Source organism: Neovison vison, chromosome 3 (genome assembly GCF_020171115.1).
Source record: "Neovison vison isolate M4711 chromosome 3, ASM_NN_V1, whole genome shotgun sequence".
In the NCBI taxonomy this organism is placed as follows: domain Eukaryota; kingdom Metazoa; phylum Chordata; class Mammalia; order Carnivora; family Mustelidae; genus Neogale; species Neogale vison.
Genome location: NC_058093.1, coordinates 32549471 through 32565618, shown reverse-complemented (window position 1 = coordinate 32565618; position 16148 = coordinate 32549471). Strand labels below are relative to the sequence as shown.

General features: G+C 40.3%; 1 protein-coding gene across 2 annotated transcripts in view; it reads right to left on the bottom strand.

Annotated features, from left to right (window-relative positions):
- Positions 1 to 16148, bottom strand: part of MOGAT1 (monoacylglycerol O-acyltransferase 1) — a 36344-nt gene that overhangs the window by 3048 nt on the left and 17148 nt on the right. Inside the window, exons 3-6 of one of the 2 annotated variants that reach the window (XM_044241693.1) lie at positions 15752 to 15956; positions 11131 to 11305; positions 9782 to 9981; positions 6193 to 6279 (exon numbers count right to left, since the gene is read on the bottom strand). In XM_044241693.1, the coding sequence (XP_044097628.1) occupies positions 6230 to 6279; positions 9782 to 9981; positions 11131 to 11305; positions 15752 to 15956 (630 nt within the window). In that variant the 3' untranslated portion in view covers positions 6193 to 6229. Of the gene's footprint in view, positions 1 to 6192; positions 6280 to 9781; positions 9982 to 11130; positions 11306 to 15751; positions 15957 to 16148 lie in introns of those variants that run through there. The other variant, XM_044241692.1, reaches the window with a different exon arrangement.

Here is a 16148-nt window from a genome sequence, read left to right as displayed (position 1 = left end):
ACATATAACAAAATGTATTATTAAGAAGATTATCTATCTAATGTTGCAGTAAGGAGATATACACAGACATACATGGTAGATACATATCACCTTATTCTCCAATTGCTAAGTTTTTAAACAGATCCAGCCTCAAGAATCTCCCATACAGTTCTCTTTTGATAGCCTGAATGTCAAATTTACATAGAGTAGACATCAGTCCTTTGTAACCCAACAGAAAGAACTGGAACTGTCTTGCTGTCAGTTGTGGTTGGAAATACAGAAGAGGGGAGGCTAATGGGGTGATGGGGTGGAACAGGAAGGAGCTGGTACAAGACAAAGACCACTGGACTAGACCAGCACACTGAGCTAGGCAGTAGCTTCCTCTCTGGTCTTACCACATGCATAGGATAAAAAAGTAGAACTCAATGATCTCAAAGCCTCCTCCTCACTCTGACCTTTTTGTTTCAAGAAAAAAAAAAAAAAAAAAACCTGAGCTATCTACATGTGAATTGAGAATCTATTAGGCAATAGCAATCTACTAGCAAATTCACAGTTTTATAGAACTAGCTTCTGTTAAGTGAAATTGACGAAAAAGAAAGGTCAAGTGCAACTATTCAGAGTGGGAGTGGGGGGGCCTTAGAAAGAGGTCTGAGAAGATGAAGTGTGTTGTTCTCAGCTTAATTAAGACTCATGAATTCTGAATTATTAATTAAGTTTTACTTCCTATGAAAGAAGAAACTACTTCCTCGTTGCATACAACTAATTTCAATCCTGTTCTTTTCTTAATCATGGGCTCACTATATTTCAGACGGTTCTTCCAGAGAGCTCAAATATGCCCATGACTTCTCCTTTAAAGTGTGAGATGGGCAGTTTCATCCTTGCCCTTCTCTTGTTTACCTGTAGAGAAATGGAGATGCTGGAAATTCCCAAACTACGCCAAAAGAACTGGAATTCAGGAGGTAAAACTGGTTCTCCTACCCCTCCTACTAATCCAAAATCGGACTAGAGAGTAAGAAATCATTCTCAATTACTTTTTAGGAATAAAGACTGAGGTCACAAAACAAATCTGAGAAGAGTCCCCAGAGCCCTAGAAAGACCAGTATTCTCCCCACCCACCCACTGCCAAAAAGGAGATTTTTTTTACTACTAAGGAGAAGAAAACGAAGCTAAGACTAAGTTAGCTGCAAATTGCCCTGTAACTCTCTTTACAACACGAAAAAACACAAAACAAAACAGAACAAAAAAACCCCAGCTGCATCACACTGCTCTTAGAAACAGAACTCCTTGCCCTGGAAAAATCAGCCCACATCTCCTCATGGCAGAGTCAGGAATCCTCATGCTCCTGTTTCTGTTTCAGTGCTTTATCTAGCTGGCGTGCCCATTTGTTCCTTTTTCCAATTCCATCAAGCAATTCAAGATTAGTTATGCACTTAGGGCCTCACACAGCAGCCTTGCCCTCATTTCTATGGTGCTGTGTTGTATTTACCTAAGATGAAGAATGAGCAGCTTCATGGGGCACTGCGCTCAGGGCCGGAGAGAAATTTGGAAAGGGGCATCATTTTCTTCACACCGAGGCAAAGAGTAGATCTTTTGCAATAAGGAATCTTTTCTCTATTTTTCTTTGATTATGAATATTCCACAGAGTTTATAGTTCTAACAGTCCCATACAGGAATTAGGCTTTTCCTGGATGCTACACAGCTGTACACGAGACAAAGGCCAATCTGTTGGCACAGGGGGTTTGGGAAGAGTCAAAATGTGGGTGCCAATGAAACATGGGTTCACTGAACCTCAGACTCATGGTGCAGGCTCAAATATGCCAGATGTGAGGAGAGAGAGAGAGAGAGAAAGAGAGAGAGAGAGAGAGTGTATGTGTGCTTCCATACACATACACACTCAAGAATATTTATTGAACGCTTAATGGGCTGTACTGAGTACCATACTAATCCCCCTAACATTTTTATCTCCTGAAATCCCTATTTTACATTTAAATTTAAATTAGGTTCCCCTTCCTTTCTTTGTATTTCAGAGAATCCCTTGGCCAGCTTCCCTCCCACCCCCCCCCATCAGGATATAATAATGACTTGAAATATAAGGGACCACTTTGGTCCTTAAATCGTTTCAAACCAGTTTTATTTTATTAAAGTACATTCCTTTCCCTATCTTTATGTTAAAAAATTCAAAATTACAGAACAAATAATGCAATAAGTACCTGCATACTCTTCCTCTAGACTCACAGGTTCTGAACATCTTTTGCACACCCCCCTGTGTGTATATACATATGTATTTTTATTTTTGTAGACCTGTTTGAAAATAAGCTGTAGATGTCAATCGTTCAATAGCCTTATCCTCTCTAAATATTTCGGCATGAAGTACCTAAGAGGAAAAACAAGGTCCTTTTTTTTTTTTTTTTTTTTTTGTTTAAAGATTTTATTTATTTATTTGACAGACAGAGATCACAAGTAGGCAGAGAGGCAGGGAGGAGGGAGGGGAAGCAGGATCTCTGCTGAGCAGAGAGCCTGAGACGGGAATCAATCCCAGGACCCTGGGATCATGACCTGAGCCTAAGGCAGAGGCTTTAACCCACTGAGCCACCCAGGCACCACCAAAACACTGTCCTTTTTAACACTATTATCATACCCAAGGAACTTAACCTCTATGTGATATTCTTTTGTACCAAATCTGCACTCAAACTTGATGAGTTGTCTCAGTGATATCCTTACAGTTGCTTCTCCCTATGACAGCTGTTGTGTCTTTGGGTACTCTCTCCTTTTTTTGGTCTTTTACAACGTTAGTATTTTTTATGAATCCAGGCTAGTTGTTTAATACAATGTCTCCTAATCTGGGTTTGTCTATTTCGCACAGTCTGATTCAGATGAACACTTTGGCAAGAATACTTACACAGTGAGATGGAAACACATTTAATAGCCCTCAACAATCTGGCCAGGCCTCCTGCACCAACCAGTGCTCTCTCAGGACCTGGGGCGTATGGAGCACTTCCCCACACACCATGTCATCTGATCCCCAGAATAACCCTAAGACAAGACAGGACAATTTTAAGAGTTTCTCCTTCAGAGATGTAAAATCTGAGGCTCAGGGACGAGAAAGGAAGTACCCTGAATCAGGCCCCAAACCCACATTACCTCCGTCTGTAAATTTTAGCTGATGTATGATAAACAGCTTCTTAATGTCAATAGTGATTTCTTTATGTAGCTGGTGCCTGAGCGTAGCTGCTACCATCATATTGAGCCTACAGTGGAAAGAATCAATTTCCTAATGGCAGTGATTCTATCTTTCAATTTTGCCATAAATATAAACATGAAACAAACACTTCTATCACATCCATAATCAAAAGGCAGACTGAGGAGTTATGAAGTCAGGGGACATTGTGAGGCTGGACAAGACAGGATGGGAACCCTTCCCATGCCACACGCAAACACAGCTGATAAACCTCCCTGGATATCCAGAATTCAAATAATCTAACACTGGGAAGATGGACAGCCAAATAATTAATATAGAAGGAATACTAGAGCCAGAAAATTACCAGTTTGCAACCATGACTTCCTTAATTGATTCAGGCAAGGATTATCAATGGCTATTAAAGCCATCAAGTAAAGTCTGATGAACAGAATAATTACACAGTGTCTAAGTAACACCATCACCAGGTTACTTGTTCATGAAAAGAAAAAGTCTTTATAAACATAATATAACATAAACATAATATATAACATAATATATATATAAACATAAAAATTTATGTAGATAAATCTTTGTGATTTAACTTTATAGTAGAGAAACCTGGCAAACACCCCACTCAAGTAATCAAAATGAGTATCACCAACAATGGGTCAAATTGACAGCAAGAACCTCTTGATGTGACATACTGAGGATGACACATCATTTCTGTGTAATTCTTGCCACATATGCATAACTGGAATATACTCATGGGGAAACACAACGACCCAAGTTGACCTACAAACCACTGACCTACAATCCTCCAAATTGCTCATGTCATAAAAACAGAAAGGAAGTTGAAAAATTAATGCAGTTTGAAGCAGGCTGAAGAGATGTGGAAACTAAATGCAATGTATGATCCTGCTGCGGGAAAAAAAAACACTTGACACCCCCCCCACCTGATACCCACCAAAAGCACAGCTAACAAGGAAATTATTATGGCAACTGGTGAGATTTAAATACACACTGTACACTGGTTAACAGTACTTTATCAACGTTCGATTTCCTGAATTGCACTGACATTATAGATCAGAATCATCTTGCTCTTAAAAGAGACACAAAGGAGCGAATGTCATGTTTGCACACACTCCAACAGCTCAGTGATAACTGAAAAGAGTGTATTTATCACACCGTTAGAGAGAGATAAAAACCATAGCAAAATGTTACCAACTGGTGAGTGTGGGAGAAATGCACACAGGAGTTCATTTTACTGTTCAGGAAACTTTTCTGAACCTTTGAATAGAAACCTCCCCCTTTCAAAGGCAAATAGCCTTGCCTCTTACTTTCTCCCCAAACACATAACTTCCCATCATACTACCTGTACTGGCTCTACAACTTGAATTTAACATTAGCTTCCCTTAAAAATTTTAATGGGTACTTGTTAGATATTTGAAAACTTACAAATCAGAAAGGCATAACTGAAGAATGATTTGTTTACAAATGTGTCTGCAGCCACTATCCACTGGGCATGGGGAATACAGCAGAGAACAGCCAGACAAAATCCCTGTTCTCCTGGAGCTCTGTATAGTAGAAACAAACAAAGTAATTCCAGGAGCCTGCTATTCTTTACACATTGTTTTTCGAGTCTAAACTTCTTTTAATTATCCCTCCTTGGGAAGCGCCTGGGTGGCTCAGTGGGTTAAGCCTCTGCCTTCGGCTGAGGTCATGATCGAGCCCCGTGATGGGCTCCCTGCTCGGCGGGAAGCCTGTTTCCCCCTCTCTCTGCCTGCCTACTTGTGATCTCTCTCTCTCTCTCTCTGTCAAATAAATAAACAAAATCTTAAAAAAAAAAATTATCCCTCCTGGGTATCATGATGGGATATGATATTTAAATCAGTTTCTCTCCATTATTTATTTATGTAACAAAACACAATATATGTGAATATTTTACATTTTAAAACTGACAATAACAAAATATGTAAATTGCATACTATTGTGAAATGTGTAAATATATGGTATATCTTATTTTACTTTTTTATTAAGTGTTTTACTTTAATTCCAGTATAGTTAACATACGGTGTCATATGAGTTTCAGGTATACAATATTCACCAATTCTATACAGTACTCAGTGCTCATCATAAATGTACTCTTAATCCCTATCACCTATTTCCTCTATCCCCTCCACCGACCTCTCCTCTGTTCATTCTCTATAGCTAAGAGTCTATTTCTTGGGTTCCTTTTTTTTCTTTTGCTTATTTGTTTTGTTTCTTACACTCCATATATGAGAGAGATCATATGGTATTTGTCTTTCTTTGACTTATTCTGCTCAGCATTATACTCTAGCTACATCTACGTTGTTGCAAAAGGCAAGATTTCATTCTTTTTTACAGCCAAATAATATTGCGCAGTATATATATACCACATTTTCTTTATCCATTCATCTGCTGACTGATACTTGGGCTGCCTCCGTAACTTGGCTATTGTAAATAATGTTGCAATAAACACAGGGGTGCATGCATCCCTTTTAATTAGTGTTTTTGTATTTTGGGGGGTAAATGCCCAGTAGTGCAATTGCTGGGTCATAGGGTAGTTTCATTTTGAACTTTTTGAAGAACCTCTGTACTGTTTTCCGCAGTGGCTGCACCAGTTTGCATTCCCACCAACAGCGTAAAGGGCTCCCCTTTCTCTACATCCTCACCAACACTTGTTGTTTCTGGTGTTTTTACTTTAGCCATTCTGACAGGTGTGAGGTGTTATCTTGTAGTTTTGATTTGCATTTCCCTGATGATGAGTGATGTTGAGTGTCTTTTCACCTGTCCATTCCTGCATTTCCTCTGTATTTCCATCTGTATTTCCTCCATCTGTATTTCTGCCATCTGTATTTCCTCTCTGAAGTAACATTATTTCATGTCTTCTACCCATTTTTTCATTGGACTGTTTTGTGGAAGTTGAGTTGTATAACTTCTTTATATATTTTGGATACTAACCCTTTATCAGATATGTCATTTGGAAATATCTTCTTCCATTCAGTAGGTTGTCTTTTAGTTTTGTTGATTGTTTCCTTTGCTGTGCAGAAGCTAATATATGGTATCTTCTTCACAAATTATTTCCACTGAGTGACCCTCAGCTAAGGGGAAAAATGGGTGGCTTAGTAAGTTAAGCAACTGACTTCAGCTCACGTCATGATCTCAAGATCCTAGGATTAAACCCTGGGCTCCATGCTCAGAGAGGGGTCTGCCTGTCCCTGTTCCCTCTGCCCTTCCCCCTACTTGTGTCTGCGCACCCTCTCTCTCAAATAAATAAAAAATATCTTTTTTTTTTAAATATCTTTTAAAAAAATAGGGAAGATGAGGGGCACCTGGGAGACTCAGTGGGTTAAAGCCTCAGCCTTCAGCTCGGGTCATGATCCCGGGGTCCTGGAATCGAGCCCTGCATCAGGCTCTCTGCTCTGCAGGGAGCCTTCTTTCCCCTCTCTCTCTGCCTGCCTCTTGCCTATTTGTGATCTCTGTCTGTCAAATAAATAAATAAAATGTTTTTAAAAATAGGGAAGATGGTTTTGATGGAGGACACAGAGAAACCTGATGGTTTAGCAAGGTGTAGTGTAAGAAATATGCAGAGAGGGTAAGTGTGACCTGGTGATGGCACTTTTATTTTTATTTTAATCTACTTTTTATTTATTTTTTAAAAGATTTTATCCATTTATTTGACATAGGGAGAGAGAGAGAGCATGAGCACAAGCAGGCAGAGTGGCACAGAGAGGGAGAGGGAGAAGCAGGCTCCAGGCATAGCAGGGGAAGCCTGATATGGGACTCTATCCCAGGACTCCTGGAATCATGATCTGAGCTGAAGGTAATAGCTTAACCAACTGAGCCACCCCAGGTGCCCAAGAACACATATTTAAGAGGATTAAATTAGTAGGATATTAACAGACAAAATCCCTAGTGTTAATAATTCTCACTAGTATTCAAGAACCGCTAACACTGAAATGAATGCTCTGAGGTCACTGAAGAAGTGAGGTCTCCAGGCATATGGAGAGACTGCAGGATGGAGAATCTGAGCATCTCCAGAGAGCTGTGGCTGAGACGGTTACAGATGAAGTGATGATTTACGATGAACTGAATTAACATTTACTGATCTGAAGAGGTAGAGTTAAGTTCACAAACTCTTAACTAAATGGAAGGGGAGCAGATGGGCCATAAAATAACCTGCTGGTCTCGACTCTACCTGATCTGCCTGGGCTATGTCAGGGAGTCAGCAAAGAAACAATTTGGGGTTTGCAGTGCATTGATTTAAAATAAAAATGAACAGAGGGGCGCCTGGGTGGCTCAGTCATTAAGTGTCTGCCTTTGTCTCAGGTCATGATCCCAGGGTCCTGGGATGGAGCCCCACATCGGGCTCCCTGCTCAGCGGGAAGCCTGCTTCTCCCTCTCCCACTCCCCCTGCTTGTGTTCCCTCTCTCACTGTGTCTCTCTCTGTCAAATAAATAAATAAAATCTTAAAAGAAAGAAAGAAAGAAATGAACATAGTAACTTAGATCACTGTTACTATATCGCTTTGCATTGGATTGAGACATAGCTTTGCTTCTGTTTATGGAATTGTCAATATTCTATCCTCGTATGTGTGACTTTTATTTCAAATAAAAGTCTCCATTTTATTTATTTATTTTTTTAAGGAGGCTCCATGCCCAACATGAGGCTTGAACTCATATATCCATAGATTGAGAGTTGTGTGCTCTACCAACTTATCAGCCAAGCATCCTCCAAATGAAAGTCTCTTTTTTTAAAAAAAAAGATTTTATTTATTTATTTGACAGAGAGAGGTACAGTGAGAGAGGGAACACAAGCAGAGGGAGAAGGAGAAGCAGGCTTCCTGCTGAGCAGGGAGCCCGATGCAGGGCTCCGTCCCAGGACCCTGAGATCATGACCTGAGCTGAAGGCAGACACTTAACGACGGAGCCATGCAGTCACCCTCAAATGAAAGTCTTTCTGCACACAGTCTGTGAGGGTCTGGTTCACCCAAATCCGGCTGCTCTCAATCATCTGACTCGCACCCTACTGCCATAAAATCAAACTCGTGGCAGCTGATATTTTATGTAATAAACATTCATATTCTCAGCTTGGTTTTTAAGAGGCTTCAAGTAACAGCAGGATACTGAGGATGCTAGAGACTAGATACGGTATTTCTGATGTTAATCATTTGGGAGGTAAGTGGAAGGATAGACTGAAGCAATTTTCTCTCATTCTAACTTTGAAGTTAGAATGTTAGCATGTTAAATAGGCACAAGTGAAAACAAGAGATCTAGGTTTTCTAGTCTCAAAAACAAATTCGGATTCAATCATTTTTATTTGACCCCTGACCAATTAATTATTTGGTTATAACGAGGCTGCTTCACATGATGACACTTAACTTAAAACTAGAGTTAAAAAAAAAAACAATAACACTAAAGTTCATCCCCACAAGGCAATAACTATAATCATTTAAATCAACAAAATACACTTAGCTTTCAACATCAGCAACTAACTTCATACGTGTATGAGTTGCACTTAATCAAACTTCTAGTTCCTAAAAATCATGTCTTTCAAGTCTCCCTATATCCCCCAAAACGCCAATTATAGTACTTTACCCATAAGGGACCAAAAATGACTATTTAATATTACAACGAAGAAAAATCATGGTCTAACCATGTTGATTATCTGGTCAAAAAATATACATTATGCCAAAGACATGTAACCAGCTTATCTTGGAAAAACACAACTGCAGACTTATCTCCCTGTTCCCACTACACGAACTAATCAACAGCGTTAACATTCCATTTGAATTAAATACGGCATTAAAAAATAGTGTCACGTGACTGCGCAGGCAACACAAGGCTCTCCGAAACTGACAGTAAGTGGTAAAATCCCATGCGAATGAAACAGATCTAAAAATATTCTGAACGTCATTTAATGGACGATCCGCGGTGAAACTGTTACTTTCAGTTTCAGATCAAGCGCACAGTTCGGTTAACGGTGCTGCCCGCGTCTGGCTCCACGCTGCCTCCGGCTCAGCAAGCCAGGTCACTCTCAGTGTGAAGAGCTCATTACTCGGTGCCTTGCTCCTTCTATCAACAGTCTGTCACCCTCCTCCCGCATCTCAATTCCCCCCAGTATACCATTTCTTAAAATAAAATCAGCTCATATTAGAATACACATAAAAATAGCGAGTGGCCCCCCCAAAATGCTTTTGCCACAGAAATCGGCGCATGTGAATTACACAGAAATCTGCCTCTATTAACAGACTGATGTAATGTGTTCATCAAAGAACTGCTATGTTCCAATCTGCTGGCACAGAGAAGTAGATTCATATGGAGTACTAGGAACTTTATGTCTAAATTGGATTCTCCCTGTTGTAGTTCAACAGTAGTATTTGTGAAAGTAGTCAATTCCCAAATGGAAAATACAGTCATTTCTTAGCCAGAAGGCATACTGTAAATGAATCTCAAATAACGTCTATAAGATTCTTATTTTAGGAAGGTCTTATTCAAAGCCCCTTCTCTTGCCTTAGCACTGCAATCAATAACAATAACATTGCTCAGAGGAAAGTAATACGTTTACTTATTCTAACAAGCCTTTAGTCTTCAATATACATACCAACAGTGTGGATAGGTTTCCTATAGGGCATCAGGCCAAAATTGTATTGAAAAATTCCTCTGGCATGGAACAGCGGCAAAGCAAACCCCATGATCTTCTGCAGTTTCTCCTGCACAGTTCGAAGCCATGAGCCTTCAGGGTTGTTAACTTGTTTAAATAGCTCATTTTCTCCAAAAGAAAACACCGGGACCAAGGAGGCGCTACAAAGAACAATGCAGAAGAATACAATTTTTTTAAAAAAAGATTTTATTTATTTATGTGACAGAGATCACAAGTAGGCAGAGAGGCAGGCAGAGAGAGAGGAAGGGAAGCAGGCTCCCTGCTGAGCAGAGAGCTCCATGCGGGGCTCTATCCCAGGGATCATGACCTGAGCTGAAGGCAGAGGCTTTAACCCACTGAGCCACCCAGACACCCCAAGAATACAAATTTTTAAGGAAAACAATTTAAGCGTTTTATTCTGTTCAGATGACTTTTGCAACATATCCAAAGAATTCTTCTTTTCTTTCCTTTCAATATTTTTATTTATTTATTTATTTATTTATTTATTTATTTATTTATTTATTCAGTTCAACTAGTCAGCATATAGTACATCATTGGTTTTTGATGTAATGTTCAATGATTGGGCATGCGTTTTGATGGGTGTTGTACGTTAACCGATGAATATGTGAACCAAGAATTTTTCAGTGTTCCATGTCTGTCTGTACTGTTAATTTCATGTTCCACACAATGCGACTGACTTATACTTGAAATCCTTTGGGGCGGTATTTTAGCCATTTAGTGATTTGCGGAATTTTATTCCACAGAAAAATCAAGGGTCCAAGAAGTTTCTTTCCCACCTATAATTCAGGTCATGATTCATTTGTTCATTTGGCTGGAAATTTATACTCCGTGTATAAAATTTCGTAATTTTTGCTTGCTTTTTTTTTTTTTGAGAGTTTATTTATTTACTTGAGAGAGAGAGAGAGAGAGAAAATGAGTGGGGAAGGGAGGGGCAAGAGAAAGAGAAAAGCAGACTCCCCCCTGAGCAGGCAGCCCAACGTGGGGCTCAATTTTAGGACCTGGGATCATGACCTGAGCTGAAGGCAGATGCCCAACTGCCTGAACCACCCAGACACCCTGTTTGCTTTATTTTTAAAGGTGCGTTTAACTTCTGGATGCGACAGAATTGAGCTATCTTAGTGGGAAGGCTGTATACCATTTCCCATGAATATCCACATCTGCTTTTATTGTAAGGTCAACTAAGAGGAAGTCTGTCTTTAAGGACTAGAAAAATTACTTTATTTCTTTGTGTTCATTTAATAACATCTTAATTTCTCTGACCCAGGTACCTGAAATGAGAAGTTACTTACCCATGGGTCAAAGCAATTTTAACAAATCCTTTCCGCTGGCGGATGAACAGAGTGAATTTTCCAGGATGGGCATCCAGTGATTCTTCTGCACCCCCAAGAACAATGACTGAAATGTTTCCACCTCCCTCCTTGCTCAGCACATGGGACACACTTTTCTTAGAAACTGAGACTGACCCTTAGTGAATAAAACAAAAGGCTAATTATTTATTTTAAAAATTAAAAACTTTTTATCATAATATTCAATGGCATCAGCTAACATTTAACAAAATTCCCTATTCTGCTTACATTTGAAACATCTTGTAGTTTATAATTTTGTCACAGCTGGATCTTTGGTAATATATTCCATTAATAAAACAACATTTTGGCAGGTGATGGGTTAGGTCTTTAAAATATCACTTGTTTTTAGATCTATCACTTATCTGGGTAGGTTGTATACTGCTCAACTCTATGGACTCTATTCACATTGCACTAGAAGTGAAAGATGCCCTCTGCAGTTGTTCAGTGCACAACCTGGATAGCTGTATATGGTGGCCTTGATCACTACCCTGGTGAATCCTGGTTCAGAACCAAAGAGGCTGCACTGGACCTTCTGAACACACAAGGACCTGTTTTCAGATATTCTATGTGGATTCTTGTTTCCCAAATCTAGATTTATAATGTAAATGATTTTAAAAATGCAGACATCTGACAAATAACCAGATCTTTACATGGTTCCAAAATATCTATTCTGACTTTGATAAATTGTTTGTTTAAGATAGTTATATAATTGTTCAGTCTTGTACCAGGCTTTCCCACATAAAAATAACTTCAAAGATTCCTTGTCAGATTTTGAATGTACTAAGTACTTTTTCCTCGTGGAGGAAAAAGTCATGAACTCTTAAAGGAAAAAAAAAAAAAATACAAGCCACTCATGACCTGTATTACAGAGATAATTGCTTTTTAAAGTCTTATTGTTTCCTTCTATTCATGGCTTTATCCATTTTTTGAGTCATAAAAGAATGTGTCAGGCAGGCTTTATTAAGACACAATACACCTCATTTCTTAAAGGACAGTTATATGCTCATTTTACTATAAGTGCCTATTACTGGGGGAATATAAAATAAGGCAGGATCCTGAGTGACCAACCACTTACTAAAGAGGCAGAAGGTGGAGGGTTAGAGGGTAGAGAACCTGAGTCTCAGTGGGTTTGAACTTCTCTTGAGTTCAAGGCATTGCCATTCTGCCCTGCATGCCTGGAGTGGGAGCTAGAGGCATTAATTCCATTGGAAAGGGGGGGCCTTCTGAGTTTCCAGACACCAGCTCTCCTCTGGCCACTTCTCAGTTCCCTCTCTGGGCTCTCTTTATAGACCATCCTTAAATGCTGCTATGACTTACAGCTCTACGACCTGCATATTTGTATTCCTCGAAAATTTCTATGTTGAAACCCTAATGCCCAGTAGGAAGGTATTAAGAGGTAGGGCCTTTGGAAAGTAACTAGGTCATGAGAACATAGCCCCCAAGATGGGATCAGTGTCCTCACAAAAAGAGGAAGAGAGGACATAACAAGATGACTATCCATAAGCCAGGAAAGGAGCTCTAACCAGACACCAGATCTGCCGGAGCCTTGATCTTGGATATCCAGCCTCCAGAAGAGTGAGAAATAAATGTCTATTATTTAAGTCACCCAGTCTATAGTATTCTGTTACAGTAAGGCTGAACTAAGACAGGCTCCTTCAGAGTCTCTAATATCTTCTAATGTTATCTACGAACACGGATTCAAGTACCACTTACGTGTGCTGAACTCTCCCAAATCCATCTCCTGGGGCATCTTCCTCCTGAGGCTCTTACACCCACACTTCCAATGGCCCAATGGACATTTCTGCCTTACCAACTCAAAGACACCAAAACTCCATGTTTCCAAACAATGCACTGTGTTCTTCTTGCAACATTACCTCTCAAGGTGAACGGGACCATCACCTATCTTGTCACACAAGTCAGAGGTATAGGCTCCTCCCATACATACCCCCCCTCGTCTTAGCAACCACGCTGACTCATCACTCATTCTCTCATTCAAAACACTTCTTGAGCACCTGCTACAGGCAAGACACCGTGCTAGATGCTGATGATACGACATATATAGTTGCTACCTTCATGAGGCCACATCAGTCTGTAAGTCTTGTCGAATCCATCAGCTGTTTTTTATAGCGACCTCATCTGGGCTATATACGTGGCTGTTGTGATCTGATCTCTGCTACCTGCCGAGCCGTACTGGGCACATGGGAAGGAACATGAGCCTCGAAACACAGAATGTGCCCTGGCTGATGAGTAGAGATTCACCAAAATGGACCACAGAGGAATAGTTTGGAGGGGGGACTTATGGGGACTTACAGTGACAGAAATCCCTTGGGTAAGAGTAAAGCAGGCACTGGTCAGCAAAGGACCTCTGAAACTCTATTGCTTCTGCTTCTTCTTCTTTTTTTTTTTTTTAAAGACTTTATTTATTTACTTGACAGGAGAGAGATCACAAGTAGGCAGAGCAGCAGGTAGAAAGAGAGGGGGAAGCAGGCTCCCTGCCAAGCAGAGAGCCAGATGTGGGGCTCGATCCCAGGACCCTGAGATCATGACCTGAACCGAAGGCAGCCGCTTAATGACAGCTACCCAGACACCCCTCTATTGCTTCTTTACTGCATGAGGTTTGGTACACATGTGTGTCTGTCTTTCACACCCAGAGAGAGAGCAACCAAGCCAGGCATAGAGTAGAAAGGCAGCCTTGGACCAGGGGCCATCCTGGAAGCTGGTCCTAGGAAAAAATTGAGAACTCTCCAAACTTTGAGAGGCTCTACCAGGTACAAATTTGGGTATTTTTATTTAACTTTATTTAGCTTTATTTTAGCTTTTATGAGCTACAAGTTTGGATATTTTATTTAGCTTTAGTTTGGATATTTTTTATCTAGCTTTTAGAGATAACTCAGGTGATGGCAGAAAGGAAAAGATCCCATGACGTCATAAACCAGAAAGAACAGACAAGCTTAATCTCAGATGCCATCTCAAGCAAATGGCAATGACTCCGAGGGCACTATATGGAGAAAGACTCTTAAGGTTGACTATATGTATCTGACATGGCCACGGAAAGGGGTGTTCGTACATCTCTTGTACCATAAATTTGCCACACCTGCTCTCAGTTACCACTACCCAAACTCACTTGCAGCTTGGAATCAGAAAACAGTTTATTGGAAATATATTTCTGTGCTTTTTTTGAAATTTAAAAAATTTCCCTTTAATTTTTTTTCCTCTTATAAAACTAAGCCAATCAATGTCTGCAAAACAAGGGAGGGATTATTTTGCCTGTATAGTAGTTTGGAGGTTTGGTGCGCCCTCTAGAGGCCACATGCAGTGACAGCCAGACTGGACAGAGAGCCCAGGGCTCTATGGGTGAAGGTCCGTCTGTAGGCAGCACCTGAAAACCCAGCCAGGGATCCCAGTCCTCTGGTGGTTAGTGATTTCCTATCAGGTATACAATGACAACAGAGACTTGAGAGATTAATAGGAACTAATGAAAACCTGGGAGACCCTGGAAAATTCTATCTTTGAATACGCTGCTTATTCCTGAAATTACACATTTTCAAAAAAAAGGCTACCCACTTTTCTTTATATCCCAGAAATGCAAGACAACAATAGTTAACATAGATGATGACGATAAACATAAAGCACTTTGTAAGATCCTGTAGTTCATGCTGAGTCAATAAGTTGGTCGGGTTAAAAAATCAAATAAATTGGAACCCCTCAAATTGACGTGAGAGCTATTCACACAAGCTTAGCCTCTGTACACACTCATATGTGTCTTTATAGTATTTCAGCTCAATTTTATTCTTGGAATTGGTAGAATCATGGTTTCATCGATCAAAGAGTCTTCCACTAGTTCAGAGTAGCAGAGTAGAATGAACTCAGTTCTGAGCCAAGTTCTACTTAATCGGGGAAGAAAAACTCAGACTGAGTATGCTTCACTTATGCACGGATGTTACTTCAGGACATATTGGAGGCTATTTTCCATCTCTAATGCTCATAAACACAGGCAAAGTGCTTCTCCAAAGGTGCAATCTATCACTTGTTTGACCCAAGATTCTTTCTTCCATATCTGGATACACAAAATGCATTCATCAATTTATTCTTGCATTGAATTAACATCTATTGAACAGTCCTATATCCCAGGCCCTATGCTAGAAAGGAGTGGGTTAAAAAGGAAATAGTCTGGGTCTCCCTGAAACTTCCAGTCCAGTGGGGGAGACAAGAAACATCTAAGCAGCATGGGAAGAATCAGACAGGGATACAGACACAGGGCTTAACTAAGAAACTATAAACCTGGGCACCTGGGTGGGTCAGTGGTCTAAGCCTCTGCCTTCAGCTCAGGTCATGATCTCAGGGTCCTGGGATCAAGCCCCGCATTGGGTTCTCTGCTTGCCGGGAAGCCTGCTTCCCCCTCTCTCTGTTTCTCACTTGTGTTCTCAGTCTCTCCATCAAATAAATAAGTAAAATCTTTTTTTAAAAAAATGAAAGAAACTATAAACCTGTGTTTGGGAGGGAATATCCTGTGTGATCCCACCACCCTCAAACACTGGAGAAATAAGAATCTGCCTTCACTTACCACTGGTCATCAGATAGTCTCGAAAGAGTGGACAGCGGAACCAAAATGGGAGCACATGAAGATACGCAGTGAAGCCAGGAAACAGCTCCTCGAAGTCTGAATAATTTGTACAAAAATTTCCAAAGGCTCCAGCAACAAGCACTCCATGGGGGTGAAACCCAAATATATAGTTGTGACTTGGATCCAAATCCCAGGTTTTGATAAGCTACCATATATAGTGAGATTAAAAAAAAAAAGGTTCAGATTAGGTTCCAATAAAAAACCAAGAAACTCATGATTAGTTTTTATGTCAAAAGGAAACAGAGGAGCGCCTAGGTAGCTCAGTCAGTCAAGCGTCTGCCTTCTGCTTAGGTCATGGTCTCAGGGTCCTGGGATCCCACATTGGGATCCCTGCTTG